Genomic DNA, 24,323 nt, shown 5'->3' with positions numbered 1-24,323 from the left:
ATAGGGGGGCACGGCCCGGGCGGACTTATGTCCTTGTCGCCCGGAGTCCAGGCGCGCTGTATATGCTCCTCGGTGGGCTCCTTCTGGGGGTGTTAGGTTGCCCTCCGTGACAGTATACTGGATTTTAGTAGTAATAGTCTCCCTGGTTAACTAGTCAAATATACCCTTCAATCTCACTAAACTTGGTCATTTACTAAACTTTAGGTAACTTCATCAGGTTAGAGTAGTACACGCACTATATGCATATTATCTGCAGGAAGAATAAGAGTAGAAAAGCGGAGAATTTCCCATCCCTGTATTTCTTTCTGTAAAAAGAAGTCTAACTTGTAAATCTACCTACTTACCTGACTATCTGTGTCTAAAACCAGACGCCTTAATCCTGGAAGGTGCGATCACAGACGAGTTGCCTCTCATATCATTTCAGACTGCCTTTCTAGTCATCCCTCACTCCTCCCTCCAATAGGCTGTCTCTCCATCTCATCCCAGGTCTCACATGTCCGCCATCAGACTGCCCACCAAATAACTCCCCCCCCCCCCGCCCTTCCTTCTTAGATTTAGATTACCTCTCCACCCATTCTCTCCATCTCATCCTAGGTCTCACCTCTTCCTCGTAATTTATGCACGGTGTTCCCTAACAATTTAATTTAGCTTAGTATAGCGTTATCGAACTGGGAGTGTTAGATTATAGCTTTTATCAATCATTTCACTACCAGCTAGGGTTCTAAACCGAATACAGTCATCTGAAGAATTTGTTACAAAAAAAAGAAAGAAAAAAAGTCACTGGGCAGCAAGGGTAATTCACCCGAAGGTACTGTCGTTTTCTCTTAAAAACAGAACATCTGATTTTTTTTTTTTTTTTAAATGCGTTACAGCTTCATTGCTCCATCAGGAGTGCATAAGGGAAGATCCTAGGCTACTAAGGCGATTGATTAACAGCTTCAGTGATGTCGCTCGCCCACAGTGGCATTATGTGAGCAATAAACTGCAACCGTTTCTTGGGATGAAATCTTTTATGGGCGTCTTAACCCACTAGACTACTAGGCATAAGCTCCTAGACTATTTTAGGTTTAGGGAGAACGTATCATGATTTACATTGAATATTATCTATTTAATTTTATGCACTTAGTATATAAACGATCAAAAGAAATGTAACGGTAAACTGTCCGTCATTTATAGAAGTGGATGAGAGGAGTAAATATTTAATAATTTTGTACAATAACCACGGCATACACAACTAAGGGTTTGTTTTGTCTTTGGGGTTTTAAAGCAAGGTCAAGTGAATGATAAAACCAGTTAAATTATTATGAATAATATTTGTCTCAATACGATGCATCGTGTGCTTAACTATGGCCTACCAATGAGAATAATAGTATTTTTAGTCCAAAGGTACTGAAGGGTTAAATGAGTCATAAGTAACTCTTTTACATGAACCGGATATTATTAACACGGAGCGTAGACTCTTGTTATGCGTGCCAGGGTAGCTCCTCTTCGTTAATCTCCCCTAAAATATACCACCGGTAAGTATGACACCCGCTTTTCATGGTTTAGAATGACACTGAATGTGCCAACCTTAATATTTCCTTATATCTTGGTCTTACAGAGTTGTAATTATGACTGACAGATGGTGTGAAGTCGCACACGTCAATATCTTGTGTAGAAAATTATTCTTGTTTACAATTTTCGTGTAGTACATTGGATTTTTATGTCATCATGAATTATTACATGTAACGGTACTGTACATGAATCTGAGTATTGCAGGCAGTCCTCACGATCGGAAAGTTAAAGAAATATAGCAAGTTATTTTGGGTGATGATAAGTACTCCAGTGTGCCTGGTTTCATACTCCTACTTGAGTGTTCTGGATAGTCACACTGTACAAGGTATAGGTACGTCATGACAGTTAGTTTATTATGATTTTGTTGAAAATGTTGGCAAATGGTGGTATATTCAATGAATGTAACCCTACACCGGTGCAGTACAGTACATGTGGAATTTAATTGCAAATGGTTACTCTCTCAAAAGAGTCAACTAACTAGTGTTGTCATTTTTCCCGTGAACAATGTTTGTCACAATTTTCTGAATCTGTTATAATTTTTAGGGGGGAGAGGGTAAAACAATACCTTCTTCCACACATGGAATCTTCAGTTGTTCATTAGTCATACTTTACCAATCTGGGGATGTTTCTTGAATGGTAATTTTATCAGCAGTGCATGTTTCATGTGTTAATTTCCAGTAAGACTATAGAGAAATCAGTACCAGCAAGGTAACGATTCCACCTGTGTTGGGCACCATATCTAACATAAAAAAACCCATCTGCAACAGGATATATAAGCATTACCCTAACTTTATAAAACCAGACTAGTCCATCATAATCTGAACCTAACCAAAACAAATTGGTATTATTTTACAAGTTGCCAATATGCAGTTCAGAGATATTACCACTATAAATGCATAGTGTATTACCTAAGAATGCTGTGAACCCCCATAACCCCATTTGGAAATCGATATTTACAGAGATAATGAATTTAATTAAAATTTCCCCCCAAAAACATACCTTTGATCTTCACTTGGCCAGTCTGTAAAAAAAAGTGTGCTTTCGTACGCGCGTTTCTCTTTCCATTGACTCCGCATGCGTCTGCTTGGTCTGTTTCACCCACTCAATAGGCATACTTTATGTCACGTGATGGTTTTCTACCAGTCAGTTTGAAACGCGGTCTTTCATTACTTCTTGTTGGAAAATTAAAATCCTTCTCGCTGTGACTTCCGAGGAAGTAAGACGTGGTCTGTCCCCTGGGTGTAATATTGATTACGTGTTATTAAGCATTTCCACTTGGAACCTGAGAAAACCATTGAGTTATTGGGAACACACACTGTATTATTTCTGGTAGTTTTTGATGAGATTTGAGTGATTTTGACCTTCATTTTTGTCAGAAATGAATCACTTTGCCTCTTTTCCAATCATGAACTTTGACTGGATGAGGAAGTGAAATGAAGCATGTTCGACAGAAAACGAAGGCAAAAATAACGCAAATGGCCTCAAAAACCACCAGAAAAATATACTACACAACCTGGACCATCGTTTCTCAAAGGTAAGCTTTCTGCTGCAGCACGTTGGGTTAGGTTAGGTCTGTTTGGTTTGGTTAACCGGTTGTGCAGTATATATATTTTTCTGGTGTTTTTTTTATGTGATTTCAGTGACATTTCAGTTCATTTTGTGGGTTAGGTTAGATTAGGTCCTTCATTAGGTTAGGTTAGGTCTGTTTGGTTAGGTTAAATGGTTGTGCAATATATTTTTCTGGTGGTTTGTTTATGCGATTTGAGTGATTTTTGCCTTCGTTTTTTGTTGAAAATTCTTCATTTCACCTCCTTATCCAGTCAAAGTTCATGATTGGAAAAGAGGCAGAATGAAGCATTTCCGACAGAAACAAAGGTCAAAATCACTCAAATCTCATCAAAAACTACCAGAAAAATATACTGCACAACATGGGGGGTGTATTGGCAACTTGTAAAAATTTACCAACAAAACTGGTAGGCTACTGATATTTACCCATTTATCATGAAAATCTACTTGAAAATTGATTCTTACCTCTGTTGCAGCACTGCAAGGGACAGCCTGTGTGAGACTGAATGTAATTATTTATACCAGTACCATAATTTTGGCATTGTTGATATTAGAGCTTCATACTGGTGTTTCGCAAACCGCATCATCAGTATCGTACATTGCTGTTGGTATGTGGACTGGTTCTTCTGCTTCTCCTGAGTTGGTATAGTGTATCAAATCACCTGCTGATCTTAAAAGCACATCAGTAATGTATATTTAGCAGGAAAAATATAAAATCCCACTATGTTTTGGCATGGCAGTGACAGTTGGCCACTTTGTCAAGTCCACATGCTGCTGTTCTCAACTTTTTTCACATTTTGCGTGGGTGAATGCTAGTCACTATGATATCGCCTATGACTTCTCAGCATATTACAATACGTGTCATGTACCAGTTCAGTGTATCGATAATACCGCATTATCAGTCCAGTCAGACAATGGAAACCCATAGTTAATATGCACTTCTGGTGTACCGTAATTACCATACAAGAATTCCCTCAGAAAATAATGAAATATTACTACTAAACAAATGGACGATTGAATAATCAATAGGTAGCAGAAAGTAAATACTTGTGTCACTTCTTTTTTTTTTTTTAGTATACTGTGTGTGTGTGTGTGTGTGTGTACATGCATGTGCATGCATGACAGGAATAGGAATGACTCTTCTGGATATTTCTTTGGCCCAGACCTTGGTATCCTTTGGTTCTAACCTAGGCATCCTTTGCTTCTAACCTTGAAATCCTTTTGGTCATAAGGGGTATTAATGGGAACATGCCAAGCATAATGGGAAGTAACATTCCAAAACAGAGATCCTTAGCAGTGGACCTTCTCGCTTTATTTCATAATAACTCAATTGTAAAGATGTGGAGTGCTTTCACACTAAGTTGGTTATTAGCTAATACATATTTTTTTGCTTCCTTCAACCTCTGTCTCTTCACCGCACTGCAGCATCTTTATCTCTTATCTGTCGCTACTTCAATAGTCACTGCTCCTCTGAACTGTCTGCTTGTCTCTCTCCACCACTACGATGGGCACGTAGCACCCGTCTAGCAACAAATCAGGGGAGGCAGTGGCTCAGTCGGTAGAGAGGTGGCCTGCAGTCCTACTGGATCCAGCTTCAAGTCCCTGCTGGGACAGGGAACAGTTTAAGGATTTGGATTTCATAAAATCAGACTTTTCTGGTCTAACAGAAGACCTGCTGGTATGTTGTAAAAATACCCCAGCTAATAACAATGCACCATTGCTGTATGAGACAGCCCTAGCATGTATTCAATATGGATGGTGGTTGTTAGTTCCGAAGTGGTGACATGTAGAGGTGTATGGTATGAAGGAGGACTGCTGAGCCTTGGGAGCAGGCTGTGAAGCTTATCCCCAGAGTTGCACATTAAAAAAAAAAAAAAACTTTTCTGTCCAGCTCTCTAATGCAAGAGTTAACCGCTACTCCCAGTCCTTCACGTATGCAACAGGTCAACTTGGGAACTGTCTCCTTCTGTCTGTTTTTCTTACCACCTATGATCTCCAGTCTTTCAAATGCAGTGTGTCCAGGCATCTCAAAATGAATGGATCTTGAATTTTGCTCGAATGGAATGAAGAGGTGAGACAGGCTGTGGCACAAAAGAAGAAAGCATACAATGAATGGACGAGAAATAAAGGCATGGAAGAAGTTGAGAGGTGGAAGAGAGAGTTATATGTAGAAAGGAAGAGAGAGGTGAAAAGATTAGTAAGAGAGAGTAAGATGAGAGTGGATGAGGAATTTGGAAGGAATTTGAGTGTAAAGTGGAGGGACTGTAAGAAAATGTTCTGCAAAGAAGTGAAGAGAGTAAGACAGGGTGGCAGTGAAGTTAGTAGGGGAGTGAAAGATAAAAATGGTAGATTACTAGTGGAGAAGGGAGAAAAAGTGAGCAGATGGAGAGAACACTTTAAGGAATTGTTGAACATAGAGAATGGCAGTAATGCGAGTATAATTGGTTGGGGAATGGCTGGGACGAGGAGGGAGGCGAGAAGACAGGAAGAAAACAGTAGGATAGAAGTTGTGGAAGCAATGAAGAAAGTCAAATTGGGGAAAGCCCCAGGAATTGATGGAGTGTGTGGTGAGATGCTAAAGCATGGGGGAGAGAAAGTAGTATAATGGATGTGGAAGGTGTTCAGATTGGCCTGGGAGGAAGGTAGAGTCCCGGAGGATTGGAAGTCGGGTATAATTATTCCCTTGTACAAAGGAATAGGGGAAAAAGAAGTGTGTGGTAATCACAGGGGCATTTGTTTTCTTAGTGTAATAGGAAATGTGTATGGTAGGATACTTATTGACAGAGTTAGGGAAATAACAGAGGAATTAGTTGGAGAAGAACAGGGAGGCTTTAGGAAGGGAAGAGGTTGTGTAGATCAGATATTCATTCTTAGATCTTTAGTGGAAAAGTTTCTAGAAAAGGGAAAGAAGTTGTATGCAGCCTTCATGGATTTGGAGAAAGCATATGACAGGGTGGATAGACAAGGATTGTGGAAAGTATTAAGAATATGTGGAGTAGATGGGAAGTTGTTGAATGCTGTGAAGAGAATGTATGATGATGCTAAGGCTGCACTGCATGTTGGTGGTGAACTGAGTGAATTTTTCTCTTTCAAGGTTGGGTTGAAACAGGGGTGTGTCATGTCTCCATGGTTGTTCAATCTGTACATGGATGGGGTAATAAAAGAGATACAAGGTAGGGCAGTGGATGTTGGAGTGGTCCTAGTGAGAGAGGGTAGTGTTTGAAAACTCCCTGTACTGTTGTTTGCAGATGATACTGTGTTGTTAAGTGAAGACGAAGGGGAGCTGCAAGGCATGGTGGATGACTTTGGAAGAGTATGTAAGAAATGGAATCAAAAGGTGAATGTAGGAAAGAGTAAAGTGATGGTCTTTGAGAGAGGTGAAGTCAGTAAATGTACAGTGAGGTTGGATGGTGAGGAGATGAAAAATGTGAGTATGTTTAAGTACTTGGGGAGTGTGATGAGTAAGGATGGAAGTTTAGAGGGTGAAGTGCTTGAAAGGTTACAACAAGGAAGAAAGGTTGCTGGTTCCTTGAAAACAGTGATAAGAAACAGGGAAGTGAAAAAATTAGTACTTGACAGTACTGTGATACCAACTCTAACGTATGGAAGTGAAGCTTGGACGTTGTTGGAAGGACACAAGTCAAGAGTGAGAGCAGTGGAAATGAGTTATTTAAGAGGAGCCTTTGATGTCGCATGGAGAGACAGGCTGACAAATGAGGAAATAAAGGAGCATTGTGGTGTGGATGTGGATGTGATAGGAAGCTTTAGGAGGAACACACTGAGGTGGTTTGGCCACATGGAGAGGATGGAGGGTGAGAGACTGAAGAGGAGAGTGTGAGTGAGGTGGAGGGGGGGAGAGGGAGGAGGAGGCCGAGGATGAGATGGAGGGATGGAGTGGAGAGGTATATGAGAGAGGGGGGTTTGAGTTGGGAGCAGGGCAGTGAAATGGTGGGGGACAGGGTGACGTGGAGGCAAGTTGTTTGTGGCCACCCCGTACGGGATTAAGGCATCTGGCAATAGATAGATAGATAGGATCTTGAATTTGGCCTTCTGTTATCTTGTTTTTGTTTTATTTTTTGAGGGAGCAATTTCCAGGCCCCTGGCCTTTGATTCCTTTTTTCCTTGCATAAAAAAAAAAAAAAAAAAAAAAAAAAAAAAAAACGTAATCCCTCGATTATCCAGATATCCATTATCCAAATGATCCATGACCCAGATGCAATTATGTGGCTGTATTAAACCATTTTAAGTGCATTTTTCCATTTTATCTGGACAAATTTTTTGTGTCCGGGTGGAAATTATGGTTGCACGAACATTTTCGCCCGTCCGGGCGGGAATAGCCCGGTGGCGCCATGCTGTTTGGCATGGTAGTTTACCCAGAGCACAGACAATACCTACATTTCATAATGTCAACCATTAGACAAGACCGGGCCGACAGCAGTGGCGGTGGACTCATCACCCTGGTACACAAATCGCTCAACTTTTCAGATACCAGTTCACACACAAAGTCACTTCTCCCCCACATGACACCACAACAGAAATCTATCTGTCTATTGCCAGATGCCTCAATCCTGTACAGGGTGGCCACAAACAAATCACCTTCTTGTCACCCTGTCCCCCGCCATTTCACTCCCCTGCTCCCAACTCACACCCCCCCCCTCTCATACTGTATACCTCTCCACCCCATCCCTCCATCTCATCCTCTGCCTCCACCTCCCTCTCCCCCCCTCCACCTCACTCACATACACTCTCCTCATCAGTCTCTCACCCTCCATCCTCTTCACATGGCCAAACCACCTCAGTGTGTTCCTCCTAACGCTTCCACATCCACACCACAACGCTCCTTTATATCCTCATTTGTCAGCCTGTCTCTCCATGTGACTCCACAGGCTCCTCATAAATAACTCATTTCCACTGCTCTCATTCTTGACTTCTGTCTTTCCAACAATGTCCAAGCTTCACTTCCATACGTTAGAGTTGGTATCACAATACTCTCATGTAGTAACTTTTTCACTTCCATGCTCACTTCCCTGTTTCTTATCACTGATTTTAAGGAACCAGCAACTTTTCTTCCTTGTTGTACAACAGGAATACAATCAATTAAAATATGCACTGGTAACAAATCACACATAACAATTGCCAGTACATACATTCCTCCCCAATCATCCCCCACAGTACCACACAATTACTCTCCACAAATACACCACATCACTAACATACCCAACATCATCCTGGGTGGTGATTTCAACGCCAGGACGTCTGCCTGGCGTGTCATCAACCCTGACACAGATAGAAGGCTGGTACAACAATCCCAAGAGATAATCTTTTCATACTCACTAATCTCCATCAACATACACCAAGCCCTCTTCTTTTCATCATCCCCAGACATCATCTTTTGCTCCCCAAACCTCTCCCCCACAACATCCTGGAGAGTAGTCAAAACTCTTGGCTCTGACTACCTCCCTGTCATTATTACTACCAAAACCAGAATCACCCCAGCTGGCCACAGACACACATACACTAATTATAAGAGAGCCAACTAGGAGGCCTCACAGCTGAAACAACACTTTGAAACATTAAACAGTACATACATCACAAACATGAACACCGCTGTGCACACTTTCAGTACCATACAGTTATTCAAAACACAGACAAAAGACATCCCTAGAGGCAACAGAAAGAGAGACAACCCCAACTTCACACCAGAAATTCAAGGCCTCTTCAGTCATCGGGACACACTACGACACTCCTCAACACCTTGTACACAAGACACTGTACAACAAATACAAGAACTCAACACTCAGATAAACAATAAAATATCAGAACAGCAAAATAACTGGAATAATCATTTCCAAGCACTTGATCACAAAACAAACACCAGCAAACTCCACAAAACACTAAACAGCATCACACCCTCCAACAGCAACACTACACAGCCACATTCAGCTGTCACAACAACAGACACCATATCTTCAAACAAACAACAAGCAAACACTCTCATCAATCACTTTTCACATGTCAGCCATCTAAACCCCCATCACGACGACCGACGTGTCATCCGACATAAGAGACACAGACCCAGACTTCGCACCATTCACTTACACCAGTTGAAGCACATCATTAGCAACCTTAAGCACTCATCTGCCTGTGGACCAGACAGCATAAGCAACATACACCTTAAACACCTTGGACCACAAGGCATGCAAGCATTCACCAACATATCCTTTCACTGATCCACCTGGTGAACAAGCCTTCATCTTTTCTATCTTTAATGACCTAGAGCAGCTTGTACAGCATGCTACCCGTATCCCTGACTGCCTTGGAGAGAGCTCCAACATACTTGACCTCTTCCTTACAACTAATCCTTCTGCTAATGCTGTTAATCATTCCTCTCTGTTGGGCTCCTCTGATCACAACCTTATTACCTTAACCTGTCCTATTGCTCCGGTACGGCCTGCAGACCCTCCAAAGAAACCGTCTGTGGCACTTTGGAGCTGCGGATTGGGAGGCCCTCAGGCAGTACTTCTTTGATTTTTCCTGGAATGATTATTGCTTCCCTGGCTGCGAGCTATCTGAGTGTGCCTTGTGCATTACGGAGGTTATTCTCTTGGGCATGGAGGCATACATTCCTTTTTCATATCCTATGGCCAATGCAAGAAAACCATGGTTTAATCACGCTTGTTCTAGTGCTGTCTGGAACAAGGAGAGGGCCTGTAAAAGGTACCAGAGCTAACCCACCCCTGAATCACATCTTTTTTATGTTTCTGCCCGGAATCGTGCTAAGTCTGTTCTTCACTCTGCTAAAAATTTTCATCCGTACCAAATGCTCTCAACTCTCTAACTCGAATTCTTCCTGCTCCTTCTGGCATCTTGCCAAAAACCTTTCTAACAACTTTACCTCATCATCCTTCCCTCCTCTTATCTACTCTGATGGCTCTGTAGCTATTTCTTCTACTGATAAAGCAGATCTCTTCGCTCAGGCTTTCTCCTCCAATTCCACCTTAGATGATTCCGATGCTGTTCCTCCATCACTTCCTCTCTCTGACTTCCTCATGGCTGACATTAAAATTTCTTCAGCTGATGTATTTTCTGCCATCATTGGCCTCAATACTAACAAGGCATATGGGCCTGATGGAGTCCCTCCTGTTGTCCTCAAGAACTGTGCATCTGTGCTTACACCCTGCCTAGGTAAACTCTTTCACCTTTGTCCTTTAACTTGTACCTTTTCTTCTTGCTGGAAGTTTGCTCTCATTCAGCCAGTCTCAAAGAAGGGTGACCATTCCCAACCCACTAACTATCGCCCAGTTGCTTTAACATCCGGTGTCTCAAAACTTTTTGAGTCTATTCTTAACAAAATTTTTTTAAAGCATCACAACCTTCTTTCTGATCGTCAGTTTGGGTTCCGTCAGTGACGTTCCACTGGTGATCTTCTCGCCTACCTTTATGATTCCTGGTCATCCTCCTTTTGGGACTTTGGCAAAAGCTTTGCCATTGCACTTGACATCACAAAGGCTGGCATAAATTTTTAACTTCCAAACTGCCCTCTTACGGTTTCTATCCTTCTATTTGTGCCTTCATCTACAACTTCCTTTCTGGTCGTTCTATAGTTGCTGTTGTAGACGGCCATCGTTCTTCTCCTGGATCTATCAACAGTGGTGTTCCTCAAGGCTCTGTCCTATCACCAACTCTCTTCCTTTTATTCATCAGTGATCTTCTAAGCTGTACATCTAACCCTATCCACTCGTACACTGATGATTTCACCCTTCACTTTTCCATTCGGTTCCCGCATCATACATCCCAGCAGTTACTTCAGCAGACAAGGGATGAGGCTATGGCACACCTGATGTCTGACTTGGTTCATATCACTGACTGGGGTAAAAATAATCTTGTTGTTTTTAATGCGTCAAAGACTCAGTTTGTACATCTATCAACCCGACAGAATCTTCCACAAGAGTACCCACTAATGTTTAATAATATCCAGCTCAAGCATGCATCATCCTTGAACATGCTTGGGATTAATCTTGGAAAGATCATATTACTTCTCTTGTAAACTCAGCTTCCAAGAGATTAGATGTGCTAAGCCAACTCTGTACCTTCTTTACCCCTGCACCATTGTTGACTTTACGGACGGGTTTTATTCGCCCTTGTGTAGAGTACAACTCTCATGTGTGGGGAGACTCCCCACTTACAGCTCTTCTCAAAAGGGTGGAGTCAAAGGCCTTTTGTCTCATTAACTCTCCTTCTCTTACTGGCTCCCTTCAACCTTTGTCTCTTCACTGCACTGTTGCCTCTTTATCTCTTTTCTATTGCTACATCCATGGTCACTGCTCCTCTGAACTGTCTGCTTGCATCCCTCCACCTCTACGACGGGTGCATAGCACTCGTCTAGCAACAAACTCTCATCCCTTTTCTGTCCAACTCACTAATGCAAGAGTTAACCATTACTTTTAGTCCTTCATTTATGCAATGGGTCAGCCCTGGAACTGTCTCCCTCTGTCTGTATTTCTTACTTTTGTGATCTCCAGTCTTTCAAACGCAGTGTGTCCAGGCATCTCGAAATGAACAGATTTTGAATTTGGCTCACTTTTTTTTTTTTTTTTTTTTTTTTTTAAGTATTTGTGTGCGAGTTCCTGGACTTTAGTTCCTTCTTATTCGCATTAAAAAAATAAAAAATAAAAAATAAGACTACAGCTACTTACACAACTTAATACCCAACATCTGGAAGCATGGCATTATCGTCACTATCCCCAAACCCAACAAAGACCTCATGTTGCCTTCCTTACACTGCCCTATCGCATTCATCTTCACCCCCTCCAAAGTCACTGAATGACTGGTATTACAACTAGTTACACCTCACACTTCCCTAGCCCCATCACAACATGGTTTTAGGCCACTACACTCCACACACACTCTTCATGCAGACCTTACTCTCTTACAGACCTTACACAGAGAGTTTTTGATGGCATGAATTCAGCTGGAAGAGGAGCATAAGACAGTATGGATCAGTTGGGTCAAGGATTGTGTGGGTAAAGTTGAAAGTTGGAATACAAATGTGGACGATTGTGTGTGTGTATGCGCCAACGCAAGATCGTGCTAGAAGAGTGAGAGAAGAGTTCTGGACAAATGTAAAAGTGTGCATGGAAAAGTTTGGAAGGAATGAGAGAGTGTTTTTGATTGGTGATATGAATGGTAAAGTTGGGAATGTGAAGGTGGATGGAATAGTTGGTGAGTGGGGTGTGCCTGCTGAGACAGATGAGAATGGGAGTGCGTTAGTGGACATTTGTGCTGGGAGGGGGTTGGTGATAGCCAATACCCTCTTTAGGCATAAAATGATCCACAGGTATACATGGCGAGTGATGAGAAGGGTGGGTGGTGAACTGAATGAAAGGAAGGCAATGATTGATTATGTGTGTGTGGATGAAAGGATGCGAAGATGTGTAATAGATGCAAGAGTTTATAGAGGCTGGGGGAGTGGACTTTCTGACCACTACTTGGTGGTGGCCAGAATTAGAATTCAAGTAAGATGGAGGAATAGAAGAAGGGAAAGATGAGAGGAAGGAGTAGTTGCAAGGAGAGTGGAAAGGTTACAAGAGGATGAGAAAAAGGCAGAGTATAAGAGAGAAGTGGAGGAACGATTGGGCAAATATGAATTGGAGCAGATGGGAGACGTGGAAGGTGTGTGTAGGATATTTACAGAAGAAATATGTGCAGCATGTGATGTGGTGTGTGGAAGGAAGAGAAGACGGAAGGGGGTGCAAGGAACAGTGTGGTGGACTGAAGAGGTGAAACAGTCTGTGGCACAAAAGATGAAAGCATACAATGAATGGATGAGAAATAGGGGCGTGGAGGAAGTTGAGAGGCGGAAGAGAGAGTTATATGTAGAAAGAAAGAGAGAGGTGAAAAGATTAGTAAGAGAGAGTAAGAAGAGAGTGGATGAGGAATTTGGAAGGAATTTGAGTGTAAAGTGGAGGGACTGTAAGAAAATGTTCTGGAAAGAGGTGAAAAGAGTAAGACAGGGTGGAAGTTAAGTTAGCAGGGAAGTGGTAGATTACTTGTGGAGAAGGGAGAAACAGTGAGCAGATGGAGAGACCACTTTAAGGAATTGTTGAAAATAGAGGATGGAAGTAATGCAAGTATAAGTGGCTGGGGAATGGCTGGGAGAAGGAGGGAGGTGAGAAGACAGGAAGAAATCAGTTGGATAGAAGTTGTGGAAGCAATGAAGAAAGTTAAATCGGGGAAAGCCCCAGGAATTGATGGAGTGTGTGGTGAAATGCTGAAGCATGGAGGAGAGAGAGTAGTAGAATGGATGTGGAAGATGTGCAGATTGGCCTGGGAGGAAGGTAGAGTCCCGGAGGATTGGAAGTCAGGTATAATTATTCCCTTGTACAAAGGAAAAGGGGAAAAAGAAGTGTGTGGTAATCATAGGGGCATTTGTCTTCTTAGTATAATAGGAAAAGTGTATGGTAGGATACTTATTGACAGAGTTAGAGAAAGAACAGAGAAATTAGTTGGAGAAGAACAGGGAGGCTTTAGGAAGGGAAGAGGTTGTGTAGATCAGATATTCATTCTTAGATCTTTAGTGGAAAAGTTTCTAGAGAAGGGAAAGAAGTTGTATGCGGCTTTCATGGATTTGGAGAAAGCATATGACAGGGTGGATAGACAAGGATTGTGGAAAGTGTTAAGAATATATGGAGTAGATGGGAAGGTGTTGAATGCTGTGAAGAGTATGTACGATGGTGCGAAGGCTGCAGTGCGTGTGGATGGTGAACTAAGTGAATTTTTCTCTTTGAAAGTTGGGTTGAAACAGGGATGTGTCATGTCTCCATGGTTGTTCAATCTGTACATGGATGGGGTAATAAAAGAGGTACAAGGTAGGGTAGTGGATGTTGGAGTGGCCCTGGTGAGAGAGGATAGTGTTTGGAAACTCCCTGTACTGTTGTTTGCAGATGATACTGTGTTGTTGAGTGAAGACTAAGGGGAGCTGCAAGGCTTGGTGGATGAGTTTGGGAGAGTGTGTAAGAAACAGAATCTAAAGGTGAATGTAGGGAAGAGTAAAGTGATGGTCTTTGAGAGAGGTGAAGTCAGTGAATGTACAGCGAGGTTGGATGGTGAGGAATTGGAAAATGTGAATATGTTTAAGTACTTGGGTAGTGTGATGAGTAAGGATGGAGGTTTGGAGGGTGAAGTGCTTGAAAGAGTACAGCAGGGAAGAAAGGTTGCTGGTTCTTTGAAAGCAGTGATAAGAAACAGGGAAGTTAGCATGGCAGTGAAAAAGTTACTACATGACAGTATTGTGATACCAACTCTAACGTACAGAAGTGAAGCTTGGACGCTGTTGGAAGGACACAAGTCAAGAGTGAGAGCAGTGGAAATGAGTTATTTAAGAGGAGCCTGTGGAGTCACATGGAGAGACAGGCTGACGAATGAGGATATAAAGGAGCGTTGTGGTGTGGATGTGGATGTGATAGGAAGCGTTATGAGGAACACACTGAGGTGGTTTGGCCATGTGGAGAGGGTGGAGGGTGAAAGAATGACGAAGAGACTGTATGTGAGTGAGGTGGAGGGGGGGAGAGGGAGAGGGAGGCCGAGGATGAGATGGAGGGATGGGATGGAGAGGTATATGAGAGAGGGGGGTGTGAGTTGGGAGCAGGGCAGTGAAATGGCGGGGGACAGGGCGATTTGTTTGTGGCCACCCCAAACGGGATTGAGGTGTCTGGCAATAGATAGATAGATAGATAGAATTCAGCTAGGCCACCACACAGAACACTCCTAGTCACACTAGACATTAGCAAAGCTTTTGATGCCATCCCCCACCACAACCTCACAAACAAAATATTCAACACAAACATGCACCATAACACAAAAAGATGGCTGACAAACTACTTAGCAGGCAGATGTGCACATGTAACATTTACTAGTTAATCTTCGAGGATCAGAAACTTCACAAATGGCGTCCCCCAAGGATGTGTTTTGTCCCCTACTCCCTTTAACCTATACATGCACGACATATCCACACCACACACACCACAGATACACATAGCTTCCAATGCAGACGACATAATACTTGCATGTACACACCAAAATGCAAACACAGCCGCACACATCCTCCAACCTTACCTTAACACACTACATGAATGATTCACCACAAACAGGCTCAAAGTAGCCCTAGCCAAATCTACAGTGACCCTTCTCACAAACTGGACAGCAGAACATAGTCATATTCCACACCCCACAATAAACAACACACACACACACACGCACGCGCGCGTGCACACACACACACACACACACACACACACACACACACACACACACACACACACACACAGGCTCAAAGTAGTAGGACCTGGCAGAGAGTACAATTCAGAGTATAAGATCATTACTACATAAAATGGAAGAGAAATCGGAAAGAATTATACTAACTGGGGACTTCAATACAAATATAAATTGGAATACTCTAGATATAAATAGCCAAGAAAGCTGTTGGGACCAAAAGCTCCTGGATCTCGTGCAAGAGTTTTTCTTAACGCAACATGTGAGGGAAACCACCAGAAAAAGAGGATTTGATGTACCTTCAGTGCTAGATCTAATATTTACTAGGCAAGAAAATGATATTGACAGTTTAATAAATCACCCTCCACTCGGCAAAAGCGATCATGCAGTACTAAATTATAACTTCAGGATAGCATATGACATAGTAAACGGCAATGACAGTTACAAAAAGAGCCTAAACTATAAAAAGGGAAATTATCACGACCTAAAGTAGTATTTCTTAGAAGTTGATTGGGAAAATGAGCTTAGAGGACAAGATTTAAATGCTGTATATAAATTTTTTTTTGAATTTTATGAAATAGGAGTCCAGAAGTACATCCCACAGCACAAAGAAGCAGATAAGAAAATACAGAAATGGTTCAATACAGAATGTAAAAAATCAAAAGAAAGAAGAGATTTGTTGTGGAATAGATACAGAAGACACAATAGTGAAAGGGCGTATAATAATTACAAACAGGCGAGAAACGACCATACAAGAATAAGGAGGGAAGCCCAAAAACAGTTTGAGGAGGATATGATAAATAAAAGTAGTGATCAACCAAAGCTGTTTTACAGCTATATCAGAAGCAAAACCAAAGTAAAAGATATAATACAATCCATTACAGATGAGGGAATCACTTATACACAAGAGAAAGATATTTGTGAAGCACTAAATAAGAATTTCCAATTAATTTTTACGGAAGAAAAAAATTTTGAGAGGGACTATGTGGAACACGCATGTCCACACATACTACCAGATATACAAATAGCAGAAAAAGTAATACAGGAGGAGTTAAGTAGATTAGACAGAGGAAAAGCAAGTGGTCCTGATGAAATTTCATGTTGTGTATTACGAGAATGTGCAAAGGAGTTAAGTAAACCATTATTTTTAATTTTCAAGAAATCCTTGAGTCAAGGTAAACTACCTGATATTTGGAAAAAAACAAATATTGTCCCCATATTCAAGAAAGGAAATAGACATAATCCACTCAACTACCGACCAGTATCACTGACCAGTGTTGTAAGCAAGGTATTAGAAAAACTTATAAGAAAAGCTTGGGTAAATCATCTAGAAGAACACAGTATGATAACAGAAAGACAGTTTGGTTTCAGAGAAGGAAAATCATGTGTTACTAATCTGTTGAGCTACTATGACAGAGTAACAAACACAATACAGGAAAGGGAAGGATGGGTGGACAGTATCTATTTAGATTTCAAGAAAGCTTTTGACACAGTACCACACCAGACTTTTATGAAAACTGTACCATCAAGGAGGAATTCGAGGCAAACTGTTTTGTTGGATGCAAGACTTTCTCATAAAAAGAGAAATGAGGACAGTACTAAGAGGAAACTACTCATCATGGAAAGAAGTGACTAGTGGAGTACCACAGGGTTCAGTGCTGGCACCAATCATGTTTTTAGTGTATATAAATGATATAAACAGTAACACTGGAAATGAGAGCTATCTGAATATGTTTGCAGATGATGCAAAAATACAAAGGAGAATTACTAACACAGACTCTTGTAAAGAGCTACAAGAAGAATTAAATAAACTTCATGAATGGAGTAGTACATGGCAAATGGAATTCAATGTGGACAAGTGTCATGTAATCAAGTTTGGTAAAAGTGGAAAAAGACCTGATTGGGATTATAAATTAGGAAATAAAACCGTATACACATCAGAAAGAGAGAAAGACCTAGATGTGATTATCAATAACAGACTATCTCCGGCTGACCACATCAGCGAGAAGGTACGGAACATGTATACACTGCTTGCAAATATGAGAATAGCATTCACATTCATAAATGAAGACATGCTAAGAAGGATAATAACATCATTCATTAGACCAACCCTGGAATATGCATCAGTAGTCTGGAGTCCTTATCTCAAAAAGCATATAGACAAGATTGAAAAAGTTCAAAGGGCCGCTACAAGATGGATACCAAGCTTAAGGGACCTAAGCTACGAAGAAAGACTAAATAAACTGAATCTGCCAACACTACAGGAGAGTAGGAAAAGAGGTGACATGATAATGCTATATAAGTGCATATCAGGAAAGGAGAAAATAGACATAAATGATTACTTAACATATGGAGAAGCATCAGCAAGAGGACACTGCAAAAAACTGCATAAGAAGAGAGGTGATAAAGACGTAAGGAAATTCAGTTTCCCAAACAGAGCAATTGATCAATGGAATGCACTACCGAATGAAATAGTGTGTGCCAAAAGAATTCACAAATTTAAGGATATGTACGATAAATATGGTTTAAGACACGGGACAGTACGAGCTTGACTCATTCCTGTAAAGATACAATTAGGTAAGAACAATTAGGTAAGAACACACACACACACACACACACACACACACACACACACACACACACACACACATCCTTGGTGTAACATACATCAGTGTCATTAAAACAACACATCACAAACATTAAAGATAAATTAACACCAAGACTCAGTTCCTTGAGGCCACTTCCCATACAACATTTGGACACCATCACAGTATACAAACAATATATATGTTCAGTGATGAATTATGCAAGCCTTGCTTGGGCTGATAACCTCACTAAAAGACACTACAACACTACAGACTATACAGAACAAGACCCTAAGAATAAGCACAGGCTGCACAGCTGCTACACCCATATACCACTTACATCAAGAAACCAAGATCTTCAAAGTCAAGGATCATCTGGACAGGAGAGGCACCCAAATTCTTGCCACAGCCTCCACAAACTCACAACATCCACTATATACAGTACATAACAGCACATCCACGCACACCAAGGAACTTCAAAAACAACACCCAGCACACGATATCATACACAAATACTGTCATCTCTCCCCCCCTCAAACCAGTTTCCAGAAGCATATCCATACTCAAATCACTCGCCGCCCCATTCAGTCACTTAAAGACAACACATAGCTGCATGAACGGCCTCGCGATATCCATCCTTCTGAATCCTATCTCCCTCGTGAGGACGGGGTCCACCTGCCCAGGCTGAGATGTGGGCATCATCTAGCCTTCATAAGTTATCAGAAGAGGAACACAGCACTCCATACTATTAAGCATATTATGGAAGACTGCATTGCACATAGTCACCTACGCCAACAAAACATACACTTCTTGAGAGCTCTGTGGGACAGCCTGGTCTCGGCCTTGGCCTTCCATAGGGACTCAGGGTTGTTTGGCCGGACTGCCTAGGGAACAACTGCTGCTACTACCCAGCATCTGCTAGAGACCCCCTTGGTTGTTCCCAGTTCCCACCTGGCGACCGTGTAGTGAACAGCTCCACACAGACAGTTTTAATGGTGGTGCATGTAGACTATTGTGGTTGTTCCTTACCTGCGTCAGACTCATCAGGGTGTGCCACTAGACCATATCGGATGTAGAGTGCAGTGCAACAGCTTCACCAACCACAGTGCAACAGTCAGTCAAGGAGCTAGCGGGTTAGTCAGCACAACAACCTGCAAGGACTCATAAGTGTTGACGTTGATTTTATTTTAGCTTAATATACTGTACCATGGTTTTATTCTGTTTTACCATGATGTTATTCTATTTTACCATTATGTTTTGTGTGCCCACTGCATTTTTCATGTGTAGCCTATTTTTTCATTTTTTATTTTTTCATGTCCCTGCAGGGTACCTGGGTATGGCCCTGTAGTGGTGATTGCGTGACTGACATTGATGGGTCAGCTTGACCATGGTAATTGATTGGCTGTGGTTTATAGGTCTGCTTGACCAGATAATAATGTTAAATAAAAGGAACAAATGTTGTACAATGTAGCCTACTGTAGTGGCCTTTTACGATCACTTTCAAAGTTAGGTCCTCTAGGAAGGGGGGCCAGGGGAGAAGTCCATTATTTGGACAGATCTACTTTCTGGGCATGGCTTTGGCTTTGTTACATCAGATAATCAAGGTATTACTGTAGTGATTTTGCAAATGCCACCAAAATGTCCATATAATTTACCAGTACATTGTTTGTACTGCCCAGGTCTTGCATTCCTGGGCCAAAATTTACATTTATGATTGGGTTGCCATTTTAGCAATTTTATACATGTCAAAATATTTTCATTTTGTATCTTTTAAAAATGAATTTGTGTACTACATTAATTTAAGTTTTATGTCTCTTTGATTTTCTAAAGTTGTTAGTGGTTAGTGACTTTCTAATACCAGTTGAGAGCAAGTTAAACTTCTGTGAATCTGTGTTTGTCAGCAGTAATGTAGGCCTACATCCGTAGTTGCTGCATTTTGTTAAGCTAACCAGTGGAACCTTTGTTCCTCTGTTTTTGTTTTCACAGTCGATTTTTGTTGACGATGTTGATAAGCACACAGACAGACGTGAGAATCATTAGAATGGCTACCATTGAAGTGAGCTCCATATATCCCTAATGAAGTGTACTGGTATCATGTTGGGATTTTTTTTTTTTTTCTTTTTTTTAAATTAATTGAGATGGAAACGGGTGATTGTGGATCAGCCTGTAGGATTGTGTGTGGTGGATAGGGAGATTACTTAATAATTTTTAATCCCATAAATTCAGGAATGTCTTTTGTGTGTGTGTGTGTGTGTTGCAATCTGCAGGCAACACTATTCACCTTAATAGAAATTTTTCGCAGGTGTTGAAGGGGTTGGATGTAGGCTTGATTCACTTCACTACTAGGGTACTCTCCTCAGCTGAACAGAATCACATGGAGATGGCAAGAATAAAACACAGAAGTTTATTGTAATGAATGGCTTACAGATAGCACATTACTTTGAGAAGTGGGCCCCTCGGAGAGAGAATACTGAATAAACCAAAAAGTGAGTTCTGAGATGATTGAGGTTGACTAATGCACTCTTATTTTTAACGCATTCCAGGAAACAGCCATGATGTGTTATTATGATGTATTGGTATATGGTTTTGAAATTTGTACAGCTGAGAAATTTAGTTTTAGTAAGAATATGTAGAATTACTTTGTGTGTAATTTGCCAGCCACTATTTAGTACTATTACATCTCGGTGCACAAACTTTTTAGCCTGTTTTGCCAGAACACAGTTAGGGCAAAAAATTTCAAAGTGGTTAAAAAGTTTCCATGGCAAAATGTAGTGAAACTGTTTGTTAGAAGTTTAGAAAGTCAGAGTGATGCATATGATAAATGGGTATTGGTGCATTTGAAGCATGGCGAGTAGCTGACCCATGATTGGTATGGGAACTGTTTCAGAATTAGGACTGTTCAACTCAGTTTCATAAAGCTTTTCATTGATTGTAGATGGTGCTTGGGTTACGGTTATAAGAATACTCTGTTTATGAAGTAGTAGGATACACTTTGGTACAAAGTGTGATTGTGGACAATATGGTAACCATTGCCCAGCATAAACTAAAGTAGTCAACCAAACCTAACCTCACTTTACCCATCTAAGAAGATTAGGCTAAGATTAAGAATGGTAGCAAGGGTTAGTGTGTATCCAGATTATTGGTATTTATCCTGAAAGTAAAAATGTACAAGGGAATGTGAAAATCTGAAGAAATAAGAATTGTCAAATGAAAAACTGAATATATGCACTAGTACGCTGGGAAACGTTAAACACGGAAAGCACAGTGCAAAGTGCCCTTATTGTATTAATCTGGTCATAAAGGAAAAGGTTTTAGCTTTGTCAGAATTGGTGTACTGTATTAACTGTACAGTGCTTATCATGTAGAAGCAGTTTTTATTTTGATTACCCAACCATGTTTTCTTTGATTGTGCAATGTTTTGAATATACAGTAACTGCAATTACTGTACGTACAAACCAAGGACTGATACAGAGTGCTAATGTGTATGTTTCCTTTTGTTCAGGTATGGATCAAAACAGAGATGCTATCCGACTAAACTCAGTGCGAAGGATAGACCCTCATGTCGCACAGATCCAGGACAGTGCCAACCGTACTGCACTGTATACCTACGAACAAGGTGGGGAATCCTGGGCAAAGACGGAAGTGGAGGGAACCCTAATGGTTTACTCGCGTGTAGCTCCTCCACACCACATGATCACCATTATCAACAGACTCAATAAATCCAACTTTGTCGAGCAACTCTCACCAGCCTGTGATATCCAGGTAAAGCCACCATACCTTCTCTTCAGGAATGCCAAGGGAGTTATCTATGGAATATGGTTTTCTGAGGCTGATGATGTCCAACGAATTGCTGGAGCCATCCAGGAGCACTTAAAGGCTGAGCCACCTGCTGCCCCTCAGCCAGCTCCAAATATAATGGCTGACCCTGCAGTTGCAGAAGCAGGAGCTCCTGGAGGGGACATTATGAGTATGCTGTCACGTGCTCATGGGGAATATGAGAGCAAGAGGCAGGAACCACGCAGTATTGTCAACACTGCCACTAGTGTCAGTAATGACCTTGTTAAGCCAGCACCACTCAGAGTTCAGGCTGGACAAGAACAGAATACTGTCGCAGATTTCTTTGCCAAAGTATCAGGAGCCCAAGCAGGTGGAGGTATGGCCTTGGCTGGTACAAGTTTGCATTCCCCCTCTGGCTCAGGGGCACCAGCAACCACACCCAGTTCCTCCTCAGGGACAAATCCTGTCTTGCAAAAATTATTTCAAGGTGCAGCAGCTGTTGGGGGGCAGGCCATGGTCCAGTTGCCAACTGGTGCCCAGGTCCAGGGTCCTCAGTCAGTTGGGGTCACTAATCCCATACCCATCCCTGGGTCAGGTCCTTCCAGTCACCCTTCATCACTCTCATCTAGTGTCCCTCCAGCAGCACCCATCTCACTCCAGGAACTTGAAGGTCGCATCAAAGACAACCTAAAATTATCAAATCAGACAAAAGAAGACGAGAACTCTCCTTTGTGCATACAGCAGAAACAACCACATGTGTATCCACAGCCAATGATACACTCAGAACCTTCACTTCTGTCCCCACAAGTATTTACTACCACTAGCCGAGCCAGTGAACCGGTTCTGACTGGTACCCCACCAGTAGAGGTCTTGGGCCCTGGCAACCTACCTGGGCTCTTGGCTTCAACAGCAGGGGTGGGAATGGGAGTTGGAATGGGGATGGGGCCAGGTGTTGATGTTAGGCCATTAAATGGATCACAGGAATCTCTTCCTGATGGCATGATCCCAGGAGGTCCACACCAAGTTACCCCTCTTACTCAGGAACAGTTAGTTCAGGCCTTCACACTGTTGCTTAAGAAGGATGACTTTGTGCGACAACTACATGAGGCATATGTCCAGGCACTAAACCTCTCACTCAAAGGCTGTTTGTAGGTAGGGAAACTTTGTTTTATGGGCTATTATTTTGTTGTCCAAGTTAATGCTTTTTGCAGTTCTCGTGTATTATTGCATTCTTGGCAGTTAAGTACGTACAGTTGAGTGATGAATCATCATGAAGTGGAATAAGAGACTGAAGAAAAGATATATTTTTAGCAAAGGTTTTACAAAGTATATAATGAACTGTATGTAGCCACATTTATTAGCTTTTTCATATGCAGTGAGTATATACATATATATCAATGTGTTGATGTTGTTGGTGTCAGCAGCAACAGGTCAGGGTTGTCACAGAACTGCTGTAGCCTCAGTTTTAACAAGTTTCTTGAATCTATTCTGTCTTGTTAATTGCTCTTTTGCACAAACTTGGTCAGATAAAGATAGGTAGACTGTTTTTGAGTGTTGTGCTTCAATTCTCTCTAAGGAAAATCGGCTTCCAAGTACAGCCTGTACTGTATTTTCTTTGTGTGAATGATTGCTCTCGGTGACAGGCAGGAAATCATTATAGCATTAGTTCTTTCTTGTCACTGGTAATTTATACTCCATCAAAGTTGTAGACCAAAACCCAAAACATAAAAAAGAGAATGCAGCTCAAATCTCAGACTGTGCTCAACTGATTACATCTCTGCTCAGATAGGTGTGATATAGTTTGTGTAGGTACCTCAGATGAGTAAGAAATCACTGTCAGTTGGTGCATCAAACAAGTTGATCTACAGGTAGTTGCATTTAGGAGGTAGGCCATGAATCAGTGCAAGATGTCGAGACGATTTTTTTTTTTTTTTTTTTTTATACTACTGAAATGGTGCAAGATGTTTGGTTGCTGGCTGTGGCTTAGTATATGTAAATAGTTTTGGAAGTGGTATGGCAAAAAAAGAAAAGTAAATTAGTAAAAGAAAGAAAAAGGAAAAGGCATCTAGTACTGTATCTTGACTTCCAAACCAGATTCAACTTTCCTGAATGTGTAAGAAAATTATAACATGCATACAGTACATATATAAGTAGTTACTCTTGTAACAAACATACATGTATATCCAGATAGCTCATTGACAGTTGAGATTGCTAGTTCTAAGCATCATACAGTAGATATCATATATATGGCTAAATATGGCTGTCAGATATAATTTTTTCCAAGCATGCCCTTGAAAATTTTAGTATGGCTTTTTATATTGCCAGTATCTTAATGCAATATTGAGGGTGGTTGTGTAATATTTAGTTAAGTAAGGTTTGTTATCATACATAATATAGGAATGCGTCATATATTGTAGGTATCATAACTCTGTGAGGAAAAATATTGTTTTGGTAATTGGGCGTAAGGTTATTTTGATACTGATCAGAGTATTGCCCTACATTAGATAGCCAGATTATGGGTGTCTACTGTACAGTGCTGCAGAAAGTGTGGCGTTATATTTTACTGCATTG

At 41.4% G+C, this 24,323-nt stretch overlaps 1 protein-coding gene across 1 annotated transcript; it reads left to right on the top strand.

Moving 5' to 3' along the window:
• The first annotated feature begins 1,455 nt into the window (after window positions 1-1,455).
• DCP1 (decapping mRNA 1) lies at window positions 1,456-23,814 on the top strand. Its single transcript, XM_080285721.1, has 2 exons — window positions 1,456-1,517; window positions 21,478-23,814. The coding sequence occupies exon 2, from the start codon at window positions 21,480-21,482 to the stop codon at window positions 22,902-22,904; it is 1,425 nt and encodes a 474-aa protein (XP_080141847.1). The 5' UTR covers window positions 1,456-1,517; window positions 21,478-21,479; the 3' UTR covers window positions 22,905-23,814.
• Window positions 23,815-24,323: the final 509 nt, after the last annotated feature.

This window comes from Coenobita brevimanus, chromosome 107, assembly GCF_032717465.1.
Source record: "Coenobita brevimanus isolate Jiangsu-jjx chromosome 107, ASM3271746v2, whole genome shotgun sequence".
Classification (NCBI taxonomy): Eukaryota; Metazoa; Arthropoda; class Malacostraca; order Decapoda; family Coenobitidae; genus Coenobita; species Coenobita brevimanus.
This window is presented reverse-complemented; position numbering and strand designations above follow the sequence as displayed.